The sequence below is a fragment of the Acanthisitta chloris genome, unplaced genomic scaffold (assembly GCF_000695815.1).
Source record: "Acanthisitta chloris isolate BGI_N310 unplaced genomic scaffold, ASM69581v1 scaffold2985, whole genome shotgun sequence".
NCBI lineage: Eukaryota > Metazoa > Chordata > Aves > Passeriformes > Acanthisittidae > Acanthisitta > Acanthisitta chloris.
In genome coordinates this window covers 6,414-31,221 of record NW_008674149.1, presented here as the reverse complement: position 1 = coordinate 31,221, position 24,808 = coordinate 6,414, and the positions used below count along the sequence as shown (strand labels likewise).

The 24,808-nt window shown below is 42.7% G+C and overlaps 1 protein-coding gene across 1 annotated transcript in view; it reads right to left on the bottom strand.

Annotated features, from left to right (window-relative positions):
* TMEFF2 (transmembrane protein with EGF-like and two follistatin-like domains 2) overlaps window positions 1-24,808 on the bottom strand; it is a gene marked incomplete at its 5' end in the record, with an annotated part of 132,053 nt that overhangs the window by 101,888 nt on the left and 5,357 nt on the right. The window contains 2 exons of the mRNA XM_009075215.1: window positions 20,392-20,418; window positions 24,024-24,153. Coding sequence (XP_009073463.1) covers window positions 20,392-20,418; window positions 24,024-24,153 — 157 coding nt within the window. The remainder of the gene's footprint in view (window positions 1-20,391; window positions 20,419-24,023; window positions 24,154-24,808) is intronic.

The following is a 24,808-nucleotide window of genomic DNA, read 5'->3' as shown; positions in this document are numbered from 1 at the left end:
GAAAGGCTTGTTGAAATCCTGAACATTTTTATCCCTGCTAATTATAAGAGCTGGGAAAAGCAAAAAGTTGGTTTATGCCTTTTAGAAAAAACACTATTTGAAAGATGCTATAGGGATTTCCTCTAATGGAAACAGCATAACCCCTATGACAAGTGTCTGACTTTAGATTTGCTGAAGATTTTCCACCTCACAATTAGAACAGTATTTTATGTTTATCCAGTACCTTCATGCTCAAAGAGCACACAGCCAAACTACAAACAACAACATCTCTCAAATCTTATAAGCTTCCCACACAGAACTCCTACCTACAGCCAGGGATGAAATGCAGGAGGACATGCAATCCACTGTACACAGGCAACTTCAGTTTGGAGTACAGTCACTGCATAATAGGACACTAAAATACTCCCAAAAGAACTGAAGAAGAAAATTACATACAATTGAAACTGCCATTTAAATGTCAGGCTTACAGAATTCCAACTCTGAAGCTGCTTATTTCAGAGCAACCAAGGACCTGTGAATAAACAAACAAATGAAAAGGAAATGGAACTTTTCAGTGTTCAAAAATAGGGTTTTTAAAACCTGAAGTTCTAACATTTTAACAAATTCATCATAAGCCATGATAAGTTCAAGTGGAGCTGCTGTACCTTATTCTTCTCTTTCCTTGCCCAGTTGTAATGCAGATTTATTTCAGCAGCTCAGGGTCTCTGAGCAGTGTTTGTGTGCTACCCGCAGGTCTGGAGTCCTCTATTCTTTCACACTATTTAAATAATAATACATATGTATAATCCTCCTTCCTCCTGTAACTGTTCTACTTGAAGAACCAATTAATTCCATTTGTTACTTCCTGGTGTATTATTTCTTCTCTACAAGCTGGAATCCCTTTAGGAACCCTGTCTGCCCTTGACTACTGATGATTTCCTTGGCTTTTCAATCATCAGAGCCTCTTCCTGTGGATTTTAGAGCATTACTGTGATTGTCAATTTTAATAATGTGGGTTTTCATAGTCTGTGCCTGCTGCAGGCCTTTAAAAAAACAGAAGGAAAAATAGAACCATCCTGCTTTTCATGGCTTTAAAAATAAATGAACCAAGTATTTTTATTTATAATTTCTTTTAAAATATACGTAACTCTGTCTCAGTTATTATATGTCCATATATTATGTGGTACATATACTGACACTCACACAGCTCTTCTCTGCTTCTGGTACTGGTCTAAGCAATAGCTATAAAATGCCTCAGTCTCTACCCTTAGATATAAAGAAAATGAATTTCCAAAAGAACAAAGCAGGAAAAGGATTGGCCACTTAGATGCCTTTAAGCAGAAGGCACTAAATGCAACTCTTGTTTGAATCCTGAACTACCAGACGAATGGCACAAGCCATTAAATCTGATGATTCATCTAATTCTATCTGATGAAGCTACATCACAGTTTTTTCAAGACATTATGGGTGAAAAACATTTAGCATATTTTCAGGAATTCAGTTGTTGTGTGAGCACCTGACTGAATGATCCATAAGTGCTTGAATGAATACTTAGAAGCAGACAGTTCAGAAACAAAGGCATTTCCGGAGGCATCAGACTACAGAGATCAAAGTTTCAGATTGCTTGTACTTCCTTTTGCACTATTGCATGATTAGGGGAAGCATTAAATGCCTACACACACCCGTGGCCGGGTGGACGGATTAATTTAGCTGTCAGGTTTCAGGCAGGGCTACACTACTGGATTTGCTCCTACAGCTGCAGCCTTGGAAGTTATAAATCTCCAGCCAATGTCACTGGTCAGGTCTATTTGCCTGCATCCAGACTGCTCAGCCAAGGAGTGGATGAAGGGTATTAAAACACTTCCCTATTCATCTGCTTGGGGGAAAAGCACAGTCACACCTTCAGTTTCAGCAAGGGCTTCTGCTGATGGTTTTGATAGTTGAATTGACACCATAAACACAAATGGAAATTACACTTTCTCTTAATACTCTGACCCATATTGCTACCGTCACTTAGAAGTGGTGCTGAGAACAGGAGAGGAGTCAATGGGAAGTTTCTTGGCCATTACCTTGGCCAAGCTCCACAGCATGTGTCTCCTGTCCTACTGCCTGAGTGATGGCAAGGCACCCACACAGTTTTTCTTAAGACTGTTCACTGTGGCAGTGCAAAATTAGGTATAGATCTGAGATTCCACTTATATCTGTCTGTAAATAAACAGCTTATCTGCTGTCCGAGCTGCACAGACACAGAGGCTGAGGTTTGTGAGGTTAGTTATGACCAACTGAGATGCATCTCTGTCAGTTTTGTCCAAATAATGATTTCTAGATTAAACCCACCAGAAGGTTGCTGATCAGCATCTTCCTTTCAGTTACTGATCTAAGTTCATCTGTTTTGAAGGAAGCATTGTGAAAAGATACAGCCAACTGCAGCCAGTTATGTCAAGTTATGGGAACACACCACAGCCAATCACCTAATAATCAATAACAGTACTCCATGTAAATAAAGCTAATAATGTACTATTAGCATAGAAAATAGTGTACAAAAAGCACAGGGAGGAAATGGACAGATTGAAATGCTGGGAAAGAAAATGTCCTCAAGAGTAGCAGTGCTCCCCTAAAACACATATCTTACAAAAGAGTTGAAGCTGAAAGGAGAAGACAGGCAAACAAAATAAGGGCCAGCACAGGTCCCCAACATCCTGAAGAGTCTTCTGTTTAGCTTTTAGAATCCAAGGAAAAGAGGACAATCAGTGAAACAGGTTTCATTTCAGAAAAGGGATCACTATTAAGCTCATCATCTTATCACCAGACCCCAGCATTTAGGTGTATTCACAGCTTGTTCTCACACACAAACACATTTGTTATATGAGCCCATTCATGCTCACATTTACACTCCCATCTTGTCACACAAGCCAAGCATTTGTTTATAGGTTCCAGCAAGCCATTTCCCACTAGGGTAGCTCAAGGATGAAGCTTCTTTCACCTTCTTTGGAAACAGCTGCTCCTGGCTATCTCCAGTGACACGATTTGGAAATACATTGACCCCAGACTGATACTTGATGAATATGCACAGAGAAACAAAAATTGTGAGCATGCATTTATGCAGAATAATGCACACAAAATATGCATTAGGCTTCCTTGTAATGCTCATACCTACAAAAGGTTAAATAGCCCTAGGTGAGAAAGAGCTATTTAGATGGACCTTTTTATAATGGCAAACAATAATGCATTCTGGTTACCTTCTGACATGGCTTACCTCCAGTCAGCATTAAGGAGAATTACTACCTGATTTTAATACATCTTGCTTCAATTTCATGCAGGCTTATTGTCTTCTAATTATCAACACAGCAATTTGATCTTCATCCAGATTAAGGCACTGCCCTGACTTCTAACACCAGAGCAACGGCCTGTGGTGGTGTGCTGATTTCTCAAGCAGTAAGCAGTTTGCTGTTTGTCTCACATCCCCAAGGCACAAATAAGCAGATGCTGCATTAAAGCTTGTTTTACAAAACTGCTTCTGTTGTGATATACATTTTTAATACAATATATTGAGTGCATTACAGCGAAAACTTCCAGGGCCAGGAAGCTCATACAAATTCATTAGCTAGACCAGCTTCTCAATTAAGCCTAGCTCAAGACTAGATCTAGCTGAAAACAAGTGTCCGGAAGCAGCTGAAATGAGTGAAAGGTCCACTGGTGCTTTCCCCACATGAGCACAGCTTGGTTTGCCATTCCAGTTGTCTGAGGTCAGTTGGGATTGCTTCTCATCAAGGACAAGCTTCACTGACCTTTCTCTTCTTTTCCTCACAAGGATACTGTGGCTGGCTTGAAAGCTTGATTTTTTTTTTTTACAGTGTTACAATTCTGAGTGTAAAACCAGAGGCACAGCTTTTCATATTCACAATGGTTTCTACATAGGAGATGCCAGTAGGCAAATGTTTTGGAGCACCCCCTGACATGCTTTCATTCATGAGTAGGTTTAAACAATCAGAAATCATACCTTCTCGTTTTGAAAGACAAGACAAAGGAGAAAGCAACGTTTTCACTCTCTTTGGCTTATTTGCATTTCTCACCTATGTTCCTCTCCCTCAGCTGACACTGTCAGCTGCAGGATGACAACTAAAGAGCACCTCTGGAGTACTCTCTAGCTAATCCTCTACAATGCCTGTAAACTATATAGTGAATTGGCAGTTACAACAGGAGCTCTTAAAAAGCACTAATTTCACCCTTCCTTCAAACAGAGGGGAATCTTTGTTGAGCATTTGGAAGAAACTCAGGCTAGGAGAGGAATATTATTCTGAACATACTTGTTTAATGACAATGCAATGTGAAATATTCCCAAAATTAATCTGGCCAGTTGCAGGCTAAGGTTTAGATAAATCATCTGTTGGTCGCCTCTGGTAAACATTACATTTGTCTCATGGTGTTTATGGCATAACTGGCTGCAATTGCTAAGAGCAGCATTACAGCAGCCTTCTGTGACTGCTTACCTTAAAGGAAGTTCTGTAACACAACCTTCAGGATTGCTGTCTTTTATGAAGCCCCCTGGCACTAAATCTTTCCAGACAATAATAACACAACCATAGCAAGGGGGATGAGATACCAGAAGAGCTTTACCTCCCCCACTACAGGCTATTTCTTCTGTGCTTCACTGTATTCCTTCACTGCTACACTGGATACTTGGATGTATACAGCATGCACCCCAAAGGGCCACCAGGCCAGAGTGCTTTGCAATGTCTTCTCCCTCCCTTCTTTATGTCATACATCATCATATGAGTATGCTTACTTTTGTCTCCACTGGAGAGATAAAATTATGGTCATTTTTCCCCCTCATGGGAGGTACTGAAGATGAAGGTTGCCAGAACTTTCAGCATGCTCAGCTCAGCTGAGACATCAAGTTGAACCAGTCCAACCTCTTATGAATGACACTGAAAGTGACACCAAGTCCTACAAACCACAAAGAATTGTCATTGCCTGCCCCACTCTGAGACACTACCATTTGACAAGTGACACAGCTAAAAGAATTCTCCGTGCCATTAATTTAAGAGTGGAATTTGCAGGGATTTACACAGTGACACTTGTATCATACATGCTAGCACCTACTACCACTGTACAAGCAGCTGGGCACTAATTTAACCTCACCTTAGCAACTTGCGCAGTGCAATCTGACAGGTCCCCGTGCTGCTTGCTGCTGTCAGATCAGAGCCTGCTGAGGATCTTGTGTTCCCTCTACAGCCCTTCAAATTAATAGCATTTCATCAGTTAGTTCCACAAAGCCATTAAACACAGAAACAGCAGAGATCACTGAGGCCCTGATCCTGAAGTCACAGCACTTTTATGGGAGGGGAGAAAATGCAGATTATATGCCTCAGCACCATGTATCACCTAAAACAAATGGGGGTGGATATTCCTAATTACATAGGTTGCACTTGTAATCTCTTCAAGAAAGAAGAGGATTCTGACATATGAAATATGATGAAAGATTGTTTGTGCCACCATTTTTCCTGCCCCTAGCAGCTGCTTAATTCCTCAGTTAAGATAAGGCAAAATCTCTCCATTAAGTTGAAATGGAATGAAGCAGAAAAGACCTAAAGATGCAGACAGGAAAATACAGTGAAGTAGCCTGGTGATTTTCCAAGCTACTGTGTGTGGAGGTTTGTTTATCAACTTTGAAGCTTCTTGTGTTCTGTGTCTATAGTTGTTCGCAAATAACTGTAATAGTATAGCAAGTTATTTTACACATTCTTTCCAACATAAACTAATGCTAGATTTTCTCTACATTACCTCCAAACTAATGGTATTTTTTGCCTGCCCTGGCACTGGCTTGAGACTCTATCAAATCATATATTATTCTCAATCTAGTTGATCTCTGTAAAACAAACTTACCTTAACACAACTGCCTGACTGCCCACAGAAATCAAGAGGTTCTCTTTCAACCAATGAATGTTGCAGAAGAGGAGTCGAAATGGAAAGGAGGTACTTACACCCCAGATAGAGGGTAGATGGACAGGCACAAATAAAACATGCAAAATCCTATGGAATACTGTCCAGTACCAGCTCATGCCTGTTAAAACTGCTGTATTCAAGAATTAATACCTTAAAAACAAAACTTTTCACTTCATACATACTATTGTCAATTCAAAAAAGGCTCATGGTACTGTTTTCAAATGAAAAAAAGAATCCAAGAAAATAATCCTGAACAAGGAAAATTTCAGCCTAAAAGCACATCACCCAGCTAAAGGCATCCAGAAAAGTGCTTCTTATAGCAAAGGAGCTGCTGCAAGATGCGTCTTTCCAACCTGTACCCCTCAGTAACACTAATGGATTCAGATACAGATTTACTCTACTGGTTAGATGAGTTCCTCTTCATGTAAAATGATCTATTTGCGAACAAAAAACCCCAAAATTATTGCTGCTGCCTACAGATACTACTTAGACATTTGCCACCCTCACCTTTTTGGAGACTGAGGAAATGTTGAGAGCAAGGGCCTCAGATTTGATCCACTCCACAGGATATGGACTGATAGAGTATAACATGTGAATGGTAAATGAAAAATCAAAGGAAAATATCCTAGCACATTTTTCCAGAATCCCACAGCACAGGGAAGACGCAAGCTTCGTGTGCTGACACAAGGGATCCCAGCCTGACCCAGATACCACCACAGCAAGGGCACTGTCAGCATGACTGGGGCAGAAGGAGAAAAACCCCAGGAGGAAACCAGAAAGAACTCCCAACAGCAAGGATGGAGCCAAGCTTGGCACAGCCCCCGACATCTCATGGTTTGACCTCATAACTTGCTGAGTGTCCTCAGCTCCTTTTGGGAAATGTAAGAGGTCTGAAAGCAGTTATGGGCAGTATCTGAGGGAGCTGGATCAGGACAGGCTGTGATGACAAAGGTGCCTGGGCAGATGCCAGCTGGCCTTTTCACTGCTGTTGTCTAGGTAGGTTCCTGGCACATGGACAGCTCAGCCAGGCCATCTTCTTCATGAGCTGTGCTGTCACCAAGTCATCTGCTGAGCCTCTCCAGTGCTGCCTGCAAAGACTTCAGAGCACAATATTCCCATCAGCTTTTCAAGATCTCCTTCTGCTGGTCCTGTGCCACCTGAGTGAATGGCAGGACCTTGCCCCTGAAAGTTCTGAGCTACTCTGCTGGGCTTTCATTTCCAGCACAGATACTGAGGTGCATCGGCACTGATCCTGGCACATCAGATGTTAGGAAGAGAGATGGGACACCAAGAAGGTGGGCCACAGCCTCACTGAAGCTCCCGGCAAAAATGGGGCATGGAAACTAGTCTATACTCTATGATCACAGAATCTTCAGAGTTGGAAGGGACCCTTGAGGATCATCAAGTCCAACCCTTGGCTCTGCCCAGGTCAGCCCCAAGAATCACAGCATGTTTCTGAGAGGATTGTCCAAGTATTTCTTGCCCCCTATCAGGCTTGGGGTCATGGCCACTGCCCTGGGGGGCTGTTCCAGTGACCAACCACCTTCTGGGGAAAGAGGTTTTTCCTAATATCCAGCCTAAACTTCCCCTGACACAACTTCAGGCCAATCCCTCAGGTCCTGTCACTGGTTGCCATAGAGAAGAGAAGAGGTCAGTGCTTGTACATGATGCCATGCACCATGGGGCCAACTGGCCAGCTGAGAGGGGACAGCACTGCTGTGCCATGCAGGAGGGAGTAGAGGCAGGAGCCAGATGACAGCACCCAGTACCACAGGAAAGCTCATAGCTTTTTGAATACTCAAATGCTGTATTATTGGAATTGAGGCTAGCAAGGGACATTAAGGATAACAAGAATGGCTTCTACAGGTATGCCACACGGAAAAGGAAGACTAGAGACAATGTGGGCCCTCTCCAGAAGGAAACAAGAGAACAGGTTACCCTCGATAAAGAAAAGGCTGAGGTCCTTAATGACTTCTTTTCCTCAGTCTTCAACTCCAAGTGCTCCAGCCACAATGACCAGGCCAAGAAAAACAAAGGTGAAGACTGGGAGAATGAAACCCCTAAACCCACTGTAGAAGAGGATCAGGTTCGAGACCATCTCAGGAACCTGAATGTGCATAAGTCCATGGGTCCTGACAAGATTCATCCTCAGGTCCTGAAGAAACTGTAGCGTGTAGTTGCTAAGCCACTATCTATAACTTCTGAGAAGTCATGGCAGTCAGGGGAAGTCCCTGGTGACTGGAAAAAGGGAAATATAACCCCATTTTTAAAAAGGGGAAAGCAGAAGAACCAGGAAACTATAGACCAGTCAATCTCATCTCTGTGCGTTGCAAGATCATGGAACAGATTCTACTAGAAGCTATGCTTAGGCACATGAAAAGCAAAGAGGTGATTGGTAATAACCAATATGGCTTTACCAGGGGCAAGCCATGCCTGATGAATTTGGTGGCCTTCTATGATGGGGTCACAGAATTTGTGGATAGGGGCAGAGCAACTGCTATCATCTAGCTGGATTTATGCAAAGTGTTTGATACTGTCCCACATGGCATCCTTGTCTCTAAATTGGAGAGAAATGGATTTGATGGGTGGAGCACTTGGTGGATACAGAACTGGCTGGATGGTCACATGTAGAGAGTTGTGGTCAGCGATTCATTGTTCATGTGGAGGCCAGCGATGAGTGGTGTCCCTCAGGGGGTGGTGCTGGGGCTGACACTGTTCAACATTTTGGTTGGTGACATGGACAGTGGGTTGAGTGCACCTTCAGCAAGTTCACTGACAACACCAAGCTGTGTGGGGCAGTCACACACTGGAGGGAAGGGATGTGCCATCCAGAGGGACCTTGACAGGCTTGAGAGGTAGGATGATGCAAATTCTCATGAAATTTAACAAAATGAAGTGCAGGGTCCTACATCTGGGCCCTGGCAATCCCAGGCACATCCACAGGTTGGATGGGGAAGTAACTGGGACAAGCAATGAGGAGAGTTAGGAGTGACACTGGATGAGAAACTCACTATGACCTAGCAGTGTGCTCACAGCCCAGAAAGCCAATTGAATCCTGGACTGCATCAAAAGGAGTGTGGCCAGCAGGTCTTCCCCTCTACTCTGCTCTCATGAGACCCCACCTGGAATAGTGCACACAGTTCCGGTGCCCTCAACATAAGATGGACATGGAACTGTTGGAGCAAGTCCAGAGGAGGCCATGAAGTTGATAAGAGTACTGGAGCATCTCCCCTGTGAGGACAGGCTGAGGGAGTTGGGGCTGTTCAGCCTGGAGAAGAGAAGGTTGCATGGAGACCTCATAGCAGCCTTTCAGTATCTGAAGGGCCTACAAGGGAGATGGAGAGGGACTCTCTGTGAGGAACTGCAGTGATAGGACAAGACGTAACACATTCAAATTGAAGAAGGGAAGATTTAGGCTAGATACTGTGAGGGTGGTGAGGCACTGGAACAGGGTGCCCAGGGAGGTAGTGAATGCCCCAGTCCCGGCAGTGTTCAAAGCCAGGTTGGATGAGGCCTTGAGTAACCTGGTCTAATGGGAATGTGTCCATGCCCATGGCAGGGGGGTGGGACTAGATGATCTCTAAGGTCCATTCCAACCCCTAAAATTCTATGATTTCTTGAGGACTGCTACACAAGGGCAGGGGATTGTTCTGTACATTACAAGCAAAAGCCTTCAGACAGCCAAGGAAGAAAGAAAAGACTAACAACTTTCAAAAATATTGGAGCAAACCTGATCCAAAATCTCCTTAAGATGTGTCTCCATGACTAAGCATGAGAACTGAATTGCTGCTGCTGTACAGAGGGTGCTGCTTGCTGGTCACGGTCTGAAAGCACTGATGCAGCAATAAGCAGAACTTAATTGCTGAGAAGCTGACATATTAATGGATAATTTTCAGTCAGAAACATGTGAATGCCTGCAGGCTTTGGAGCAATAAAATAGAATTGGGGCTGTATGCTGGCAGAACAAAGTCTGCTGAAGAGTGTTGTATTTTCTGCCTTTGGTAGGGACTTTCCAGAGCTGTCAGCTAAGCTGCAGAATTAGAAACCTGACATTGCAGCAATCAGTTTTTAGATTTCAATCTGTTCAAATGACTTGTCTCCAGGGAGGAATATCTAGCATACAGAAATCAATAGCGAAATAGGTAAAGATGCCAGTGTACAGAGGCAGCCACCCCAACTCCATGCCCCAGCCAGACAGGCAAGTCTGCTGAACAGGAGATGTGGGAGAGGATGATGAAAAAGCTTACTCCCTCTTTGAATCAGTACCAGAGAGATGCTATAGACTGTTTGGTACTTTTGTGAGATTGCAGCTTGATTATATTTGCTTCCACGTTACAGATTGATCTTCCACACACCCTCAGTTCACACTATGCCAGTGCTCCAAGCCACTTGCTGAAGAGATTATAAAAGAGCCTATCCTCACCTCTGAATGCATTAGAAGTGACACAGCTTAATTTTAGCCAATCTGAACAGCTAATTAGATGTAAACAGATTGAAAAATCATCCACACAGGACAAGTCATTTTTCAAAAGGCCACTAATCTGAACAAACCTGAGTCCATCAATTCCCTCCAACATTTGTTTAAATGAATTACAGCACAGGCTTGTTCTGCACTGGCCTTGTGATTCATACAACAGGCTCCCTTCTCTTTTGATGAAAATTCCAGACACCGTACAAAAGAATAAGTTATTTGTTTATCAAGGCTCTATTACAACAAATATGAAGATGCCTCTCTGTCTGAATCTAGTGGACAATGTGTATGAGCCAAAGCAATTCCAGCTTACTCTGATACCTTCTCTCTCGCCTTCCCAAACACATCAAACACACACACCACATCAAACACAGAGACACTTTTTGTAATAACAGATAAAAATCAAATTATATTTAATCATGATCAATACCGGCTGCAATTACAGAGCTCTGGGCATGATTCTCCACTCTGGTTTTGCCTCTTTACACCAGGAGAAATGAGAAGGAAAAGAATCCTGGACAGATTGTTCAGAAAGACGGTGATCTCCCTCCAAGCACAAGCTGGGGGTAGACCAGCACCTACACTGGAAATCAGAGAAGCACTGCAGGACAGAGAGAAGCCCAAAGAGGCCAGTTATGACTCAGTTGAGATCAGGAGTTACTGAAGATGTCCAGTGCCAGACAACAATAAAGAAGTCTTAGGATGAAATGCAGTGCAGCGTGGCCTATTTTTAAATACAGAGCAATTAGCAGAGCATTATGCATGAGGTCTTTCACTTGCTCCTAAAGTCTACATTACCTGCACATGTAAAGTACACAGCAAGATGGGAGAGGGAGAGAGAAACACACTTGTGTGGATTCTGAAATGAACAAACATATCCACATAATCAGCCCTTTCCAGACTGCTTAACACAGAAATCTTGCTGAACAAAATAGGCTAAGCTCTGTCTATTTTACGTGCAAACTAATTTATGGCATATTGAATTAAGGGTATGCTGAGCATCTGCTGTGATCTCCTATGCAACAGAGGCCCTGGACTTTCAAATTCATCCTCATTCGAGTAGAGCAATCTAAACACTCAAGTGACGCAGAATCCTACATAACTTCTAATCACTTCTATGTGCTATTGCCTTCATTTACAAACATGTATCCAAACTGCACTCTGAGTTTGTCTAGCTTTAACTGCCAGCCCAGCATCTCATTAGACCTTTGTCTATCAGCAAAAAGAGCCCTGCTGCTCATTTGTGCTCCCCACAGAGGTACTTACTGATCCTGACCTATGCAGCCCTTTCCTTTCCCTAGACAAAACCAAAGGCATCAAAGCTTTCCTGGCAATGCTTGCTTGGCAGCCACTGCCCTTGGCTGTGCACAGCCTTCTCCCCCACTTCTCAGTACCTTTGGAGCTGCATTTGCCACCTCTGGTAAAGGTGGAGGTTATGTGACATCTTTACCCCTGCTCAAGAGTCTGATCCTTAAATATCCCAGGCTAATGGTAGCCCTTTGCCCCACTGTGTTTGCAGAAGACTCTTATACAAGCTCACTAACTACCAAGACTTTCTCTGTGGCATCACTGTTTCCAGTGGTGTTTTCCCACTCATCCCTCTGCTTTCTTGTCTTTGCTCTGTGGCTGTGGCTTTATGTTTGGCCACATCAGGCAGCCTGCTCTTGCACCAGTATACCTAGTAAATCACACTGGGTTGCATCAGTGAACTGCTAGTTTCTTAGTTCTCCAATTATATCTGTTGAGAACTTGATCAATGAGGAAAGTATGCACTCACCTAGGTCACTGGTAAAACAAATAAATAACTAAATAGCTTAAGGCTGGTCCCTGTGCTGTCCATCTAACACCGATAAATCCACTTATAATTACATCCTGAAAGGCAGTTTTTACTCTGCTAATTGTGTACCACATCAATTTTGCACAATTCTTGTTCCTTAATCATGGTGTCATGTAGCAGCATGCCAGATACTTCACTGACATCCACATATCAAGCAAACTTGTAGCTTCATAAATAACATTTCAATTAGTTGACAGAATCCATTACATCAGCCCATATTGCTCAGCATTAGTTCTTGTTTATTTCTTTATTGAGCAGGCCTGGGACTACATGTCCTGCTCTACCTCAATCAATGTCAGATTGGCAGGTCTACAAATATCTGCAGTTCTTTCTCCCCTCACCCTTTTTAATACCCACAAACCTACATTCTCTCAGATCTTTAGAACTTTCCTATGGTCTCAGAGTTATCGAAAACCAACACTGAAATTTCATAACTAGCTGTCTTAAAACTCCTACCTACAAGATACTTGGGGCTGCAGGGGTAAAAAGAGTCCTGCTTCAGTGACTGCTTTTTAAAGGTTTAAATAGGCACCATCATTATCTAACTCCCATGCAGCTAGAACAAATGAGATCAAGAAGTCCAAGGCATTAAAATATTCACCTGAAATAAGATGGCATGGTTTTGACTGAATCATGATATATTCAAAATGCAATTTAGAGATCTCCTTGATCTCGTTGAACATTTTGGGCTTCTATTCAAGTGTTCTCCTGAGCAATGAGGCCTGAAATATCTTATTTGCTTGTTTTGAATGATAAACTAAGCATCTTCTGTAACACTAGTCTAAAATCTGAGCTAAAGACTTGTGGCAACATATTAAGAACTGATAGTGCTGTACCAGCAAATTTTAGCTTGTTTGGATTTGATTGTGAGTTGTTCTGGATTGCTAGGCTTGTCCTATATGTAAATTTACATAAAGTAGGTGGCAATCTCCAGTTTGCTAAATGTCTGGGAATCAGTGGTGCCCTTCCTGAAGATAAGCTCCCACTGACTTCAGAGACAGCAGGCAAAATGTCTGGTTTTGTTTTCCAATCTCTGAAAGGCAAGAAAGCCTTTTAGACAAAAGGGAATTTAAACATCCAGTGCAGAATATATTAAATTTCCCAGATGCAGCTGAGGTCTAAAATGCAGCAGTTAAAGAAAAGTGAGTACATGAACCTTTAGAGAGACTTGGCAGTTTCCATTCCATTTGTTCTTTTTAAGATCTCATGAGAGCATCTAACAAAATCGTATGCCATGCCAAACCCTGTTCAAAGCAAACACACAGGGAATCAGCTTCTTCAGTCACTAAACCACAGACTAGATAACTGAGATGCACAAGGATCCCAAGTAGTTCTAGTCACTCCATGGCTGCCTCAGATCCCACCTGTGCAAGACATAACATTCAGAAGAAAAACTTGAAAGTCAATGTCATTTAAGCATGTGATAAAACTGAGGCTTGTGCTTGAACACTTGCTTTTACCCCATGAAATAAGGTGTTTGTGTCAAGCATGGTAGAGTCATTTGAAAGCTTTAAACAACATTTTTCTTCACTATGGAAGAACACCCTGCATAGAAAAGCAAAACAGTGGGATAGATTCACCTCTGACTGTCATCATGGCTAATCTCTAGTGACTCCACAGTTGTCACAGGGAAAATTAATCCAGGTTTACAGAGATGCAGGAGACGAATCTAGACCATTACATCTCTCTTTCGCTGTGTTTACAACAACAGACCAATAAATGAGTATTTGTGATGGGATGCTCCCTTTTTAATCTGTTTGCTGAGGTATCACAGGATTTGCTTGATGGTTCGATGACTTAGTTACTTGTGGATTTACAGATTGTACGATTTATCAGCATATTTTGCATTTTTTTGCTCTGTTTTGATGCAGAAAAGCAATTTTGACTTTGAAAGCAAAACCAGAGCATCCTCAGTAATTTCTGACTTAGGTGAGCATCTTTCATTCACAGTCTCCTTATCCAGCTCTGAACTACCTACACAAAGTGCTAAAACCATAAAGGATTGCATAATGCAGAAAAGAGGCTATGAATGGACGTCATTCATACTTCTCGCCTACATATGTCTGTGGAGCTTCATGGCATCTTTTAGTCAAATTCTTCAGGTTTGCATGAATGGCTGAAAATGGGCCACACATTTTTCACTATGGTGTCCTGTGCTATTTCTCAGTGGTGCTAGCCTGCTTGATGGGACCTGTGCTCTCATACCAAGAACACTGAAGGACTTCAGCCCATTAACAACAAAGCAAGTGCAGGTATAAAACACATCACTTCTTACTGGATTTTTTCATTCTAACTTCAGAAGCAGCAAGTGAAACACAGGCAGAACCCAGGCAACTAAATCCAAATGAGCACCTTCCAGACTTGTACTTTATCTATAACCCGGAGAGCTTCAAGTTCACAGGAGCTGTGGGGATTGCCTCAAACATCTCAGTCAAGCAGGGTTGATTAGCTCAGTACTTAGCTCAAATGAAAGCCTGAGGGGAATCCAAAAGCTGGTATTCCACTCATCCCCACACCTTCCTAGGATTTCCTGAACTGCTAATGCATCCTACCCAGAACAAAATGCCTGTGGCTGAGGCCTAGAAGTCAGGCACTTCTGAATGTCCAAAGTGCTTCTCAGCTAGTCAACAAAAACATATGGTAACTTCATCCTTTCTTAATTTTTAAAGGCCACAAAGAGACATTAAGTGCCTTTTCCTGACCTAACTCTTATATAGGTCAGATGTGCACCAGCCCTGAACTAGAAGTCACATAATCATGTTAGGACAGTGCAGAGCCTGAGCTAATAAACCCAACCTTTCAAAGAGCTTATTGGTTTGGGCTCAGTGCCATGCTGAGGTTAACAAGGTAAAAACCTGCTTAACAAAGGAGACAGATATTTGACCATCCACAGTCAGGTCAATCATTTAAGACTTAAACATTCCCTCCAGAGGTATTTACCCAGTCAGTGCACGTTGCTTATAGTTGATTCTGTACCTTTTGACGCTGCTTTAAATTATATATCCCAAATTTAATTAGAGTAGAAGCAGCTTTCTTATTGCCATATTGCAGCTGATAGCACATGGGGTCAGCAGACACTCTAAATTCACATGAGAGAAGGCTGTATCACCCATTACACCCAGGCAAAGAGAGGACAGGATCTGTAGCTAAAATATGAATTCCTGTCTTTCAGAGGTTAAACCAGAACAGCCAGAGTATTCTCTCATATATCGAAAACATGTATATGTGCGTGTTTATCAGCATTGCACTTTATACACTGCTTCATTCACACCAATAAACACTCCAGGGTTTATGGTGCATTTTGGCTCAAGTGTGATTGCTAGGACAGTGTTTACTGCAATATTCCTTGTGTTCTGCATAGCCTTGCCCATCAATCAACACTGTAATAAAGCAGAAAGGGAAACCACTGGAAAAGCAGCTGAATTCAAGTTAGTCATACAAAACCAGCATAGAGACAAATGCAAATGCAATTGAGGCAAAGTAGCCATTTGCCTGTTGATTAAAGAAAAAAATTGTATACATACTGCATTATGGATTGCATTAAAAAAATAACATGGGCTTCAAAGTGTTATTTTCTTCCCTCCCTATTTTCTCCGGGTTAGTATTTCAAGATGACTGCTACACCATATAGATTTATAATATGTATGTGTTTACTCACACATGTCTAAGTCAACAGCGAAGGCAGACCAGAATACCAAATCTGTCATTAAATCTACATGTTGCCACCTACAAAGAGCTGCAGGACTTCAGTTTTTCTGGATAAGATTGAAGGGATAAATTGAAAGAACGACCAAACAAATGTGCCACACTCATCCTTAAAATACACAAACAGAACAAGAGAGGTGGGGGCGGGGGGGGAAGAAGAGGCATTTTAAGGGTGTTGATTTTCAGGCTTGTCTAACAAATTAGGAATAAGTTTAAGAGCAGTATAATCTTCAATTCTTGATGAATGACATATGAGTCTGCTGACAAACATTGTGGGTCAAAAGCTCCAGCACTGGCATGTGGCATTCCCAATTCAGACAGTGAAGTGAGATGCAACCTCAGTGCCCAACTTGAAGGCCCTGCTTCACAGGTTTTATTCTCTCCATCACTGTGAAGAAGTGCCTCATAGTACCAGAGTGTACCACACTGGAGTCCTAATCTTATAATTAGCATCTCTAGGCATTACTGTAAAATGACTGGTGACAATGATATTGATGAATTATGACCTGTTTTTCCATTCTGCTTTAGTATAGATCATAAAGAATTAACATAAAAATCAAACTAGGATAAGATCTGTGTACCCAGGGGCCCCACACAATTCCCACTGAAGTTAGTAGGACTTGAATGGAAATTGAATGAGGCTCTGAAACTAATTCAAGGTAGGTGCTGTGGGGATCACAGCAACACCTAGTGTGACAGACCCCCACAGTAAACCCATGAGACTGTGAATGCACACCAATCAACAGAACTGAGTACAGACAATGCAGGGAGGGGAAGGAGGCATTCAGTGTGAAAATGAAACCAAGGAGAGATGTTTTTAGCCCATTAAGAGCTGTAATGAAATACTGCATCTTGAGTTTGTCGCTGTTCGAAGGAAGCTAGGAAACGAGCGAGAATTCATTATAAAGCTGCTCAAGACCAAAACATGAATCATTGGGTTCTAAAAAAACCCAGCTGTCTAGAGAACAGCAGAGATGAAAATGAATGGAATCTCTTTAAATTACTCTCTGTATAAACTCTTTCACATTCATTCTTTCTGCCACTGATTAGTATCTTTCTGGGATGTGGGTTTTTAAATAATTCCACACCATACTCCAGGCTTCTGCAATCAAAACACAGAAACGGCTCTTGATTCTGCATTTTTCCTCTTCATTTACAGGAAAAAATGTCTTCTGCAGTAAGAAACTTGAACACCCACTGTCTTACCCATCTACTGGATATCCCCAGAAGTGCATGCTGAAGGTTCAGTAATCAAATGAGATTAAGATTCCCCTATCGCTTTACAAATAAGGGGACTTTTGTATGCTATTGCTGCACAAAGGAGGATTAAATCACCTCTGGAAAGCCCTCAAGTTCATTAAAGTGCTAAGAAGCTGAGACCTCTCTGCTCTCAGCATCCCTGACATGAAAGCAAAACACCCCAAATCCTACATAATAAATTGAGAAGCTTTCTCCGCAAACCCAGAGGGAAATATGGGGAAGAAAAACATGGCAGTGAACCACATCCTCTGGCTGTATTGTTCATGCTGTCCAGAATCCTGAGAAAAGGAGGCTTGTGTGACCACACAGTGTGCTTGTGTACATCTGTCCCTTTCCAACTGTTTCTGAACCCTCAACCAATGACCATTTCATGTGATGAGCTCTACTGAAGGAGCAGCAGTACTGAAAGCTGAACTGGAGTCAGTCATGGGGGAAAACACCTCAAAGAACCAGAAAAACACAGTGTCTTCTGGTAGTTCATAATTTAATTTCTTATTAGATGTGTACCTCATCAGACCAAAGAAATCCAACCACAAGATACAAGACTTGAAAAATTGGTTCCTTTATTTTGCAGCTTATGGAGTGATATACAAAACACCATGGGAAGGATATGGAGGGACTTCAGTAGGAAGCAACACCCTTTTCCCCCTACAAGTGCTGAGTGGCAGAGTGCTGCTGCTGAGGACAGTCTTCAGCAATTCAGACCTAAGGAACAGCACTTACAGGTGCCTTCAAGTAGAAGTCCATCCACTCCTTGTCTTTTTAACCACAGCCTACTAATCCATGCCCTGGAGATATTGCTCAGCCTGCCCATACCCCCAGGAGGCCCCCCCAGTCCTTCCCTGGCTGCAAGGAACCTCCCAAAGACAATAGTCACCTAAACCTGAACCTTACCAGAAAGTCTGCCAGCTCTGAAAACACAACACATGCAGGCACAACCCACAGCAAACAGCAGTGCTGCCTTGTGCTAGGCTTTGTCCTGTCAGCACTCCAACACAAGAAAACAGGGAAAATCAGGCAGAGAACAACTGTTCTTAAGGGCTCTCAGTGTCCAAGGTATCTCAGGTACAGATGTACCGAGCACCTGACGCATCCAGCACAGCCCCATTCTGCTAAACTAGGGAGAGGTGTGGCTGACTGTGAGGGTCCCTATGGCTGCAGTTTTGTTCAAAAACATGCTGCACTGGTTAGTTTGAAACCAACACTGCTTGGAGAAGCACAAGGAAGGAGAACTTTGAGAAAAACAGAACCAACACAAGATTGCCTAAGACCTCAGGCTCATCATAGAAACATATCCCACTCATGATTGCTGGAGTGGATTTTACAAGACTTACTCTGATGACATCCAAAATTTATCACAGCTTTTACAATAAGACCATGTCTAGTAAAGGGTGATGTAGTGACAATATTTACTTGGCTGGATTTAGCTTCTAAGGGCACATAAATATACTTTTGTACATTAAGGACAGCCATAGCTGCCTACTAAATCTTAAATAATACAAGGCAGCTTTGTAGACTTTTAAACACATGTACCAACTTGGTTCTGTCTCCTTCACAAATCTGCTTCCCTAACTATCTGCCCAGTCAGTGCCAAGGTCCTGTTCTACTCATCTTCTGTCAAACTTAGCTTCTAAAATGAAACTGTTTGGATATCATGCTTTTAAATTCCTTTGCTTTTCAGAATGGAATTCATTACTTTCAGAAAGTGGCCAAGCTTGTTTTCCCACCTCCCCTGTTATAAACCAAACTGGAAATATTATCTGTTTGCCTTGGTACATGCATGATGAATTTTGCACAACTTCATTTGAAAGCTGATTTACTGACCATATGTGTGACAAGCCTATCATATCTATAAATCAGAATATCTATAAATGTTTTCTGATAAGCACCGAATAAGGAATTTCTCTGGTGTACTGGTTTAATAAGACAATCTAAAAGGACACAAGTAAAACAGGAGCAGATGGACAAAACATTTGAAAATGAATAGCAATATTTTAGATGGCGGTTTAGGTCTGGGGAGTCAGATTTGAAGCTGTTGAAAGTGTCCAGACTTGCAGAAAGCAGCCTGAGTCCAATATCAGAAAATCAAGTCTTGCACCTTGTAGGTGCCTTCATATGCTCATGCTGTTGACTATAGGTAAAAATACTGCTTAATGTACACATTGTGCTCTCTAATATACTAGTCACCAAAATCAAACAAGGACTAGGTGATATTTTGCCTCTCTCTATATAACATAACTGTATTTGGAAAAACCTGAATCCAACCAAGTCCAGCCAAACACCTAGGTAAGAGCCCAGCTCTGCTGTCCATGTCTTATGCAGAAAGCTGGCTCAGCTCCTGGTGGCTGCTCCAGCAGCATCCCAACCTGATGCTGACCTTGCCCTTCCCCTGCCATGGGACTCCTAGAGCTTACTCAGGGAGCTTGGGCAGAAATGATGTTAACTCTCAAGGACAACTTGCCATAACTACCCAAACCAGCCCTGGCCCTCCCAAAGAACCAGCCCCACCAGGCAACTAGTTCCCAAAAGTCACATTCCCCACCCTAAGGCAGCCCTAACACTTATACTTCCAAGAAGGATTGCTGTCACACAAGCAAATCCATTAATGACTGCACCTAAGAAATAAAAAAAACACAACCCCCAAATGACGTGCAAGTTTTCCTACATCTTCCAGCATCCTCTGTATGCCACAAAGGATTTGGACTATTTCCACATTCTGTTTTGTTGTTGCTGTTCTTATAAAAACACATTGTTCTTTCACAGTGACATTTCTTCCTATCTTTGAAAGAATGCTCTCTGCTACCACAAGATGTTTGGCTTGAATCCTCCAGTGAGGAGGAGCCAAGGGTTTGGCTCATGTTTTAAAAACAAAAGAAATATTACCCTAAACATAAAACAAATGAGTTCGATTGTAACAGTAGATGGAGATAGAGCTCCTAGCACAACCTATGAATAATTCCAAGCCGTATTAGAAGTAACACAGATTTCTGAATTTCCCTAGAAAACAGCAAGTCATTATTAGGTTCCAGCTTGACTAAAATGCAAAATATCCCTTTTTTCAAAGGAAGAGGTGAACAAAAGGCAGTATGTAGTGCAACAGCTACACTGCAAAGCATATCCACTTCCAACCTGAAATTATGAATGACAAATGTGTGTACATATAAGCACAGAGAGATGAAAAGATAGTTCTTACCTCCATCCCCAGATCCTGAGCCAGCATCTGAGAAAGGAACAGAAAAACTCTGATTTTCATGTGCTACAGTATGTCCTGTAAGCATGCAAAGAAAGACTTCAATTAAGTGTACTACAGTATACCTTACATTTGATGTCATCTCTGGATAAATTATAGAGATGTAACCTGAATGTAGCTCACTCAAGCCATCTTTCTCATGGCTCCAGGTTTTTCTTTGAAGTCTCTTTATCAGACTAAATAGCATAAACTGTGGAATGTTGCAATGACTCTTATGCCTCTGCCTTGTTTTCACAGAATCACGGAATAATCAGAGTTGGAAGGGACCCCAGAGGATCACCTAGTCCAACTCCTGGCCCTGCACAGGACATCCCCGAGAATCACACCATGTGCCTGAGAGTATTGTCCAAGCATTTCTTGAACTCTGACAGGCTTGGGGCTGTGACAGCTTCCCCAGGGAGCTGTTCCAGTGCTCAACCACCCTCTGGGAGAAGAACCATTTTCTAATATCTAACCTAGACTTTCCCTGACACAACTTCAGGCCATTCCTTTGGGTCCTGTCACTTGCTGCCAGACAGAAGAGATCAGTGCTGACCCTCCACTTCCCCTCATGAGGAAGTTATATACAGTGATATGTTGTGCTACCATCCCTACAGTGATGTTTTGTTGTACTAAGACTGCTATAGATTTGTTCCCAACAGTTGCTTCACTTGGTCACTACTAAATCCTCACCACCAAGGAGAAATCTTTAAACCTATTTGTTTGAGGACTGACCAACTGTAAATCCATGTCACTATCTTTACAAAACAGCAACATCTCATTAGATTATCACTAGTTGGAATAAACCATTAAATTACTATTATTTCAAGTCTTCAGATAAGTGATTAACATGCCATTTTTTCTTGAGGCTGCTGTTGAGCTTCAAAATTGAGGCTTTATCTTTATTTTCGCTCTGCTCATCATTTTGTTGGCTGGAACGATGAGAGTCACAAATTTAGAAAGTGCAACCTCACGAAATTGCCAGGCCTGGAGCTTCATTATGGAACTTTCTAAGCAAGGCAAAGCATAGAAATGTACACATGTAGGGTTACCAAAAATAACCCATAAGAGGAGACTCTTCTGTAGGGAAGGGAAGGAGGTTGCCGTCCCATCCTCCCCTTAATGCAGAGGTTATGCATTTATCAGCATCAAGATTAATAGAAAGTTTGGAAAGGCTGTTTTGGGATCCAATTGCCCTATGAACTGTTAGATCTACTTTACCAACAGCAAGGTCTGGTGGATCTGAACTGGCTTGCACATGCCACCACTGCTGAAAATTAAAAGAGAAAAGGAAAACCTTTGTTTAAATTGGTTGCAAGAACTGTTTAAAATGATAGATGCACACAGCAAAGCTGCATAGGACAGGTGCAAAAGGGAATAGAAATAATGGTGTTTTCCCAATGACCATCTGAATTTTCCTGATCTCTTCTCTGTCCTGATGCTCTTTCCCAAACAAGCTAGTGAGGAAAGAGGAAAGAAAGGTGTCTTCATTCCAATACCTTCATGGATCTGGGAAGCAAAATTCTTTCAGGTGTGTCAGATCTCCCTATCACAGAAAAAGAAATGAATGCCTGCTATCACCTACCTCCCACAATGACCTACCACATTCTCCGGCTCTTCAGAGAAAAGGTTCTTGTGTCTCTCCTCTGCCCTACTGTTTGATGCCCAGACCTCTGCCAGCCATGGTCAGGAGGGCTGCTCACTGCTGGTCCTCCCAGAAGCCCAGGTCTCTGCTGGGGGTTCTAAGCAACCACTCTCTGCCCTATCCCATGGGGAAAACCTGAGGTACACAGCTGCTCCTTCTCCACTGAGCCTCCTCCTTGAGGGAAGGAAAAAGAGGCCAAAGACCTTGATCAAGACTTCAGAAAAACCATTTTTTCCCTTCTCTGCTTCTGAAATCCACTATGTGTTTCAAAGAGAACATTTCTAACACAGCCATTGTCAGCAGGCAAATTTCAGAAAAGTTGTAGGAATGCAATGAAATTATCCCTTTAATCAAAAAGTTTGAACCAGTTGCTGTGCTGAGAGAATTTCCTAAGTTGAACAAATCCTACGCCACAGTGGCTTTCTCAGCCTGAGCATCATTTAATACCAATTTATAGACAAAAAAATTGCAGCATATGTTTTTCTCCTCTTGAAAGTTGTCAGGTAACAGCGTCAGGGAAGAACAACATTTTCAGGCAAAGAAGTATATTTTCTCTCAGGTGTATGAAACACAAAATTACAGCACTGCAAAAAGTTTGTCTAATGCACTTTTTATTGACTTCTCCATCCTCAGCCATGAAAAAAATTCTGCTTCAAGTTTAAAGAACTCTCTCAAGAACAAAGATTTACTCCTCCTGCTCTTTTCAAGTTAACTTCACTGCCCACCTCTAACAGATGCAGAGCACAAAAGAGAAACATCAAGAACTCCTGCACATAAGCAACTCAGGCTTCCTGACAGATTTTTTTCTCATTCACCCTTCTAGCTGCTTCATGAAAGAAGAGATATAAACAGCTCAGGATGCTCAGAGTTAAGCAAAGCTGTCCAGCATGCCACTCAGTTTTCATAAGTCCAGAGCAAAACACCTGTTGCACAGACCTTTTGTTAAGTGTGTTTCAGACCAAACCTTCAGTTGGTATAAATTGGCAGGGCTCATTACAACCAGTGGTCTGGTGAATCATACCAGTTGGGAATCTGGCCCTGCATGGATAAGGAAAAGAATCTAAGAAACCGGATTGCAGGCAGTAATGCTCCAGTTCTCTCTCTCCAGATTATGGAGAGGTTTGTAGTAATCCAGATGCCCATTTATCAGACATCTGGTCACTTAATCTGCTTCCAGTTACTTCGTAACAGCTCAGAAGTGTACACAGTGCACAGGATGACTGGGGGCACCAGATATGTATTTTTTAAAACAAACAACTCTGTGCTGAACTCTTCCAAACAGTGTCAGTGCTATACCATATTACACACCATGAGCCTATACCATTATTGAAAAAGGAAGGTTGGCAGCAACATCTCATGCCCAAGACTGATAAGAATTAACCATAATGAAGTCAAAGCGAGGGGACAAAGAGGGGCATGGAGCTCCTGGAGTGGGTCCAGCAGAGGACAACAAAGATGATGAAGGGACTGGGGCACCTCACTTATGAGGAAAGGCAGAGGGAGTCGGGCCTGTTCAGTCTCGAGAGAAGATGCCTGGGAGGGACCTCATTAATGTATATAAGTATCTACATGGGGTGTGCCAAGAAGCTGGATCAGGCTCTGCTTAGTGGTGCCAGCCAATAAAACAAGAGGCAACAGCAGAAGGTGATGCACAGGAAGTTCCACCTGAATACAAGGAAGAACTTCTTTCCTGTGCAGTCACTGCACACTGGAACAGATTGCCCAGAGAGGTCATGGATTCTCCCTCACTGGAGGTATTCAAGAACCTATGCCATGTGCTCCAGGATGGCTCTGCTTGAGCAGGGAGGTGGGACCAGATGCCCCACTGTGGTCTCTTCCAACCTAACCGATCCTGTGAAAGCAAGGATTCAAGTGCTTTTTACCATCCACAGGCTATTTTCCTTGTGGGAATGACAAGGTCCACAGGCAGCCTGGAGCATGTTATACTTACCAGTCGCACATGATCCTTCAGACACCAGGAGGATTTCACTCTGCTGCTTGCAGGCAGCCTGCTTCAAGTAGCACTCGTTCTGGTAGGTGTCCCCGTTGGAGCCACACACGGGCACATAGTCATTGTTACACTGATGGCAAGGGACAGAGAGCAGCAGTGTTAGTCACACAGGCAGGTGGCACAGCAGCCATTTGGGTGCCCTCCCGCCCCCTTCTGGTACCAAAACAACAGCAAGGGAGGCACTGACCCTCCTCTTTACCCTTACAGCTACCAGAGAAGAAGGAGGGGGGGATTAGAAAGACAAATCAGACTTGAGTGGGTTAGGGAAAAGGGAATCTGAATGGGCAAAGTGTTAAATAAGTGCCCCAGTGAGGCCTCTCCCTGTCAAAGCAAGGAGGGGGCACTTCCAGGGAAGGAATATGGGCAAGGCAAATGGCTCTTCACATCTGCCTAGCTTCCACTGGATGGCTACAGAGAAATTGTAATGAACAGGCTTGTTTCTCCCCCTCTCCTGCATATACACACCCTCACCGCTACGGAGACAACCGTCTGCACTCACACCAGTGTCCACCTGTGTGTATAACTATTTAAGTACTTAGCTATAATTAGAACTGACTGGACAGAGGGAAATTATTTCCAAGACATCTACAGCCAAAATCCATCCCTCTTTCTGTAGGGACGTTTCTATTCCCAGTGAGCTGTGGCTGGGATGTTCCACAGAAGTCCAAGCTCTCCTTGTGCTGGCCAGAGGGCAGGAATGGCAGCAGTGCAGAGAGTACAGAAGT